General features: G+C 38.6%; 1 protein-coding gene across 1 annotated transcript in view; it reads right to left on the reverse strand.

The window, feature by feature from the left end:
- The window catches only part of LOC308278695 (uncharacterized protein), a gene marked incomplete at both ends in the record, with an annotated part of 29,993 nt that extends 23,443 nt beyond the window's left edge, over positions 1–6,550 (reverse strand). The window contains 2 exons of the mRNA XM_080718644.1: positions 4,915–4,965; positions 5,624–6,550. Coding sequence (XP_080574770.1) covers positions 4,915–4,965; positions 5,624–6,550 — 978 coding nt within the window. The remainder of the gene's footprint in view (positions 1–4,914; positions 4,966–5,623) is intronic.
- Between the last annotated feature and the right edge of the window lie 690 nt (positions 6,551–7,240).

Below are 7,240 nucleotides of genomic sequence, written 5' to 3' on the forward strand. Positions count from 1 at the left end.
CTGCTATAAGCATTTTTGAAAAACAAAGGTATGTGAGATACTGAGAGAAGATTCAGAAGGACTTCTAACAATAAAAAAAAGAAACAACTAAAATTATCCATCATACTACCCTGAGTATTTGTGTAAATCATGGTGTTACTACAAACAGAGAGGTCTGAGAAAGACTGGAAATATTAGTAAAACTTATACATTCTGTTTTGAACTGGGATCCAAGTACACTATATTTTCATAAAAATGCAAAAAAGAAAAATACATTGTTGTGATTGAAAAATTGTCACTTTATTTTATTTTTGTGCTTTTATTGGCACACTATGGTCTCACATCATAATGTAAACCATGTTGAGAATGACATACATGCACATGCTCCTGCTGCCCCCTCCCCATTTCCTTCCCTCCTAATACAGAGTATCCAGAGTGACACTGGTATATATTCACAGATAGAAGCATGGTTTATGGTAATATTTCTATTAATGAACCTAAGTCTTCCTCCACCCCTACTCTTATATGTCCTCCCTGGATCCCTTGAGGTTTCTTCTCATCATCTGGAGTCTCTCTTGTATCTTGTGATTGGCTAATCTTACTTAGCATAATGTTCTCCAGGTCATTCCATTAAAAATACATTTTAATTAAATGAATTTTTAATTTCCAGGATTATGTCCTACTGAACTAACCTGTTGCAAATTCCAAGAAACATTGGCTATTTGTGTGTGTGTGTGTGTGTGTGTGTGTGTGTGTGTGGTACTGGGGGTGGAACCCAGAGGCTTTCTACCTCCAGGCTATACTCTCAGACCTATTTTAGAATTTATTTGGAAACAGGGTCTCACTAAGTTGCTGAGAGCCCCACTAAGTAGCTGAGGCTGGCTTCGAACCTGTATGATCTTCTTGTTTCCATCTCCCAAGCGAGGGGATTTTAAGCGTGCACCACCACGCCTGGCTAACATTGGCTATTTTTAATGCAAATATATAGATGGTAATAAAATAAAATTAAAACTTTGATCACAAGAAAATAAAAGAGAAGTCAGAACTTCATCCTATATAGTTGGGATGGAATCAGAAATGCTAATGCTAACTTGTGATCGGAGCCTGCCATGAGGCAAGGCTGGTGCTGGGGCTTCCAAGGCCGGGATCGGAGCCTGCCAAGGAATGAGGCTGGTGCCGGGGCCAGTGAGGCTGGGATCAGAGTGTGCAGTGAGGCAAGGCCGGTGCTGGAATCAGCAAGGTCAAGATCAGAGCCTGCCAGGTGGCCAGGCCGGTGCCGGGGCCTCCGAGAGTGAGATCGGAACTTACAATGCAGCATACACAGAGAAACATCACAGAAAGTAAAAAATCAGATGCTTTCCCTATTATGCAAAAACTAGGAAGAAATGGGTAATAGGAGGAAATCCAGTTGAAGAAAGGGCCCTATGGAGGAGCAATTAAGGTGACCAATCAGAGGGGATGGTATGGGGGAAGATGGAATCTCTTTAAACCACATGATGTACGTAAACAAATATATCAAAGTTAATCACTAAATCAAGCATGGGATCAAGGGAGGGGGAGGGAAAGGGATGGGGATTGAATAAAGGCTAATTGGATGATGTGTGCTTGTATACTCTCACAAGTCTTGTATTCCACTGAGATGCTTGACTACAATTCACCAATAAAAATATTTTGTAAATAAATAAATAAATAAATTTCCTGTTTGAGAAAACAAAATAAAATGCTAACTTGTATTTCTTTTTAAAGTTTTTAAATTGAGAGGTCATATTTATACATCCTTATGGGCTATATTACTGTAATTCAGTACAATTATACAATGTGTAATAAATCAAAGTAATAAACATTTTCATCTCTTCAAATATTCATCATTTTATGTGTTGAGAATTTTGTAGCCTTCTTTTCTTATAATTTTGATATGCATCAGAGATTGTTTTAACCAATAGTTATCTTTCATGAAGCATCCAAATGTATGAATACAAAAGTAGCACATCTCATTCTATGTCTTTACTACATCGTTAGAAAAAAAATTTCAAACCATACAGTGTAAAGCTTTCTTTTAAACCAGGCAATATAATAACTGTAGAGGAAAGAAAAAAATAATGAGAATTCAGACTTTTCTTGAGGATAAGACTTATAACATTATAATAGTGAGCTAAATATTAAAATAAATATAAAATCTAACATTCAGTTCAAAGACAATAATATTAAGAAGACTGAATTAAAGTTGTTAACTAGCATCATTTTCTTATAAAGCTGTTCTTATAAACCAATGTGTTCGAATTTTCAATAGTCTTATTTTCATATAAATGAAAAAATAACAGGAATAATGAACCATTGTTTTCTGACAAGGGTACCCTCCCCCCACCCCTGCTGAGGGGCATCTTCCCTGAGCTCATTCAAAGTAATGACAGAAAGTAGACAATTTATCTTTTGTGTACACATATACACAAATGTCATATATACACACAATAAAATTCTTTTCATCCATAAATAACAAAATTGTTTTATTACCAGGAAAACGGATGAAACTAGAGAATATTTCAGAAAGTCAAGAGTCATATGTTTTCTTTCAAATGTGGAAGGTAGAGAAAACAGAAAACAAAAGGGTCTTCAGGCAAATGAGGAGAGAGACCAGCAGATTAATGGAAGAAGAGTGGGGAAGGGAGGTGCGGAAAGACGTGGTAAAAACGATGATTGAGTAAGGAAACCATTCAAATAATGTTGTATCCCTATATGAAGGTATCACTGCCAATCTTGCATGCTCTGGAAGGGAAGAGTAGAAAGTGGAATGGGACTCAGAGGGAGATAAAAAGGTAATGTGGCCCTCACCTCTTACCTCAACTCAAGGCAACAAACAGAATTTTTTTTTATCTTTTAAGGTGCATTATAGTCTCACGTCATAATGTGGTTCGTACTGATAGTGACATACTTGCCCACAGCACTTGGTGGGCTTCCCCTAGTTTCCTCCCCAAATCCCATACAGGGTACTGAGATTAACACTGGCATTCTCACATATGTACATGTCAGTGGAAGTATCTCCCTCATTGATCCTCCCCATCCTTCTCATAAACCACCTTCCTGGCTCTGCTGGAGTTTCTCTTCCACTATCTGGAGTCCCTCTGGAATCCCAATTAATCCCTAACTTTGGCATATGAGAGAAAACTATGACCCTTCCCGTTCTGTGACTGGCTAATATCACTTAACATAAAAGGATTGAGATGGCAGATTTTATTGTAGCTCGCTCTATTCTACATTATAATTAGATTCTGCAGATGCTTGGCATTTTTCTAGTTGGGCAGAAAAGCCTTGTGGATCATCTCTGTGCTATAGGACTCTTAGCTCAGGACATCATCTCCTAGAAACCCAACTTTCAGACTCACACTAAAACAACTCTCCAGAGTTCTTTACATTTCTTCACCTGTTTTTTCTTTTCTTCTACTTCATCATAGTACGCACAATGGTATCAAAATTAGGCATGCATCATTAACCCTGTGGCCTTAAACAAGTACATGTCTTCATTCTGAGAAGAGGATAAGAAGAGTATTTAAGAGAAGGGCTTTGTTTTAAATATAAATTACAAACGCCAGTCTCAGAAAGCAAATAGTTGTATGATTTCTCTCATATGTAGAAGCTAGAGAGAAATTGGGTAACAAGGAAACTTCAGATAAAGTATTAGAGACTCCAATGGAGCAATGGAGGAGTTCAGGTGAGGGTGGAAGGAGGACAGAGATGTAATGAAGATAATAATTTAAATAATGTTATGTAAATATAAGAAATTATCAATCTCAATCAATTATGTGAATGGGAAATGGGAGGGAGTGGAGTGAGATCCAGAGTAAAATACACCAAATGTTGTGTGCAAGTATATTTCTATCGCTGTATACCTCATTATGATGTATAATTACAATGCACCAATAAAAGTATAATAGAAAGAAGAAATGTTTCTAATAGAGTTCATAAAAATTACTTCTGGTAGAGTTCATAAAGAATTTTGAGACAAAATTACAGACATACTCGCAAATACATGGAATTATTGAAGACAATTTTAGTTCTATTTATGATAAAATATCACTCAGCCAGTGCATTTTCAGTGTTGTTGGGTTTGAGAAATGTGGGCAGAGTGGTGAGGCTCATTCATTCTTATACATCTATAAGACTAACATCTTAGTCCATCAAGTACACAATTTTATTACAGGTATGACACTAAAATCCCAGAATTAGAATCATTACCAAAAGAAAGTTGAAAAAAGTCTGAAAATTTTTACAACTTTATTTTGTCCAAAATTCTTATCATCCCTTCTATTTTAATGCCATTACAAGTAATAAAAACTGGAAACAGCAAAAGATTGATATAATTTCTTCAGAAAAGCAAGAAATAGAGAAATTTGTCAGAATTCCTTGAATTCTGAATTCTTGAATAAAAAATGATAGTAATTGAGCCTATATTGGTTGTTAATAATGGCAGTATTAATTGCTAATATGAACAAGCTTTCATACTTATGCAGAACAATAAAATCCCTTTCTCTGTCTCTAAGTTGTCAGCCAAGAGCTATAATCAAGGTTGACCTTGGTCAGCTAAAAGTTGGCTTGTTAGCCCAGCTAAACACTAAATGATAAAACACAAACACCTGCACATAGAAAAATAATTATATAGATTCTCACAACAGTTTAAGACTAAAGCTAAACAATGAAAAGAAAGCTATATTAACCCAATATTATTAACACAAAATAATTATAGTTCCCCAAACCTTCATACTTTAAAAGACTATATTCCTGTGTCTTTCTTTTCTTTATTATAAGACAAGTTAACAACATAGTAAGTAACTTCTAGCAGATAGAGATAAGGAGAATCTGAAAACTCACCAAGGACACAGATGAACAATATATGCTCTAAGAATAAAGATAAAGCAGGCTTCTGCCATGCAGCCCCCTGACCTCGCTAACCAAGTAACACGTTTTGATCAGTGATGTTATATCTGTCTGTCCCTGTGAGGATAAACAACAAAAGCTAACAGAAAGGCTTACACTAGAGATAACTGGCAGGCCTGGACCTGCTTTTGGTGGGAAAAGGAAACTATTGCCTAAACAGGACAGGAGAAATGAAAAGATAAATTCTTAAAAGAATTTATGTGTTCAAAACATCAGAGTCTTACTGGCAGTGCCTTAAAAAGGCACTCCACTGCATTGCCTCGGACATAGTACTCTAGCTGCTCTTCCTATCTATAAAATAAAACTTTGCTTAATCTTGCAGCAGTGCAGCTATGGCTATTTTTTGTAAACTAGCTAAGACCAATAACCTATGGCAACATTCCAACCTGTTACAGAAAGGACATACAAGGGAAAAATAGGAGACAATGTCATCTTTAGATAGGGAAAAAATATCATCCCAGCGCTCCCATCTGCTTTGGGGAATATGGACCTGATTGAAGGTTCCTTGAGACTAAAATGAGTCTCATGTCCAAGAATAAGTCCATGGGATTATAAGTAGAAGAAGAAAAGATGTTGCAGCAGAAAATCTACCCATATATTAGAAGGAAAGATGACAAGAAAGAAAGAGAAAGAATAGGAGGAAGGTAGGGAGGAAACAGAGAAAAACATCCAGCAGTGGGGACAAGGGCAAGGCAGGCCATGAAATCAGTCAGGCTGTGATCTTCTTCAGAGTTCTCTTCAGAGCAAGCTTCACATCCTTGTTCCTGAGGCTGTAGATGAGGGGGTTCAGCATGGGCACCACAAGAGTGTTGAACACACAGAAGTATTTCCCATAGTCCAAAGACCCCGGAGATGATGGTTTAATATGAGTTAGCATCCCAGATCCATAGAATAGGCCAACGGTGACTATGTGAGAACCACAGGTGCTCATGGCTTTGGACCAGCCCTTAGCTGATGACTTACAAATTACATTATGAAGAATCATGGCATAGGAGATGAAGATAATGAGGCTAGATGCAATGATAACTGTGGATACAACGGCAGCACTCACGAGCTCGTTGATGTAGGTGCTGCTGCAAGACAGCTGGAGGAGGGGGAAGATTTCACACATGTAATGGTTGATGAGGTTGGAATTACAGAAGCTGAGCCTGACCATGCACCCCGTGTGGACCATGGCACCAGCAAACCCCATCAGGTATGAGCCAATCATCAGCAGACAGCAGAGCCTGGGGGACATGACAACTGTGTATAGCAGGGGCTGACAGATGGCCACATAGCGGTCATACGCCATGGCTGTCAGCACGTAGCACTCTGAATTGACAAAAAGGCAGTAGAAGAACAGCTGAGCCATGCACCCTGAGAAGGAGATGGTGTTCCTCTCTGAAACAAAGCTCATCAGCATTTTGGGGGTGAAGACAAATGAGTAACAGAAATCAATGAAGGACAGATTGAAGAGAAAAAAGTACATGGGGGTATGAAGTTGTGGATTCAGGCAAATCAGATTAATTAAGATAAAGTTTCCCACCATAGTGGCTACATAGTTTACCAAGAACAGAATGAACAGGGGCAGTTGGAGCTCAGGCAGGTCTGTCAACCCCAGAAGAATAAACTCTGTCACCAAGGAGTCATTTTCCATAGTCATTTTCTTCACAGGAGGAATCTGTAGGAATAGGGGTAAAAGGCTATGTTAACAATGAACCCTCATTCTTTGGCCTCAGAAGGAGATCTGGTGCTGCAGATTTCCAACCTCAGGGTTGTCTGAACACACAGCAGGACATCCAAAGAGTAAGACTTCCAATGTTGACTCTTTTTTGTGGGGGAGGGGGCTGAATTAATTCAACAAATATTTACTGAGTGTCTGTTACGTGCTAGATTTTTTTCCAGGTACTTGGAACACATCAGAGAAAAAAGCAAAAGTCTTGCCCACATGCAGTTTATAGTCTGTCACTTATTACCATTTTACCCGCATGCTGCCTGTGACCTTGAACAAGTCCCTACATTTTTCTGCCTGTAGTCAGCTGCCCAATGGAGGATAAGTTTGGCTAAGATGTGGATATCATGCTATGTGTACAGCAGATGCTGAACAGGACACCAACCCCTACTCACCACCCAGACAGAAGAAAGGACTAAAGTTGATTTTTATTAATAAAGTACAATAAGAGGAAGAGGGCAGAGGAAGCTGAGCCATGCAGACTAGTGGGCTGTGGCAGTGGCAGTGACACAAGCTGCTGCTGCAGGTGGTGGCCTTGCTGGCAGTCCTTGGCCTTCTCCTTAGCTGCCAGTGCTGTCTCCCTTGCCTTCTCCTGGGCTTCCTTGGCTATCTCAACAAGTG

The sequence above is a fragment of the Muscardinus avellanarius genome, assembly GCF_963383645.1.
Source record: "Muscardinus avellanarius genome assembly, chromosome: 1".
In the NCBI taxonomy this organism is placed as follows: domain Eukaryota; kingdom Metazoa; phylum Chordata; class Mammalia; order Rodentia; family Gliridae; genus Muscardinus; species Muscardinus avellanarius.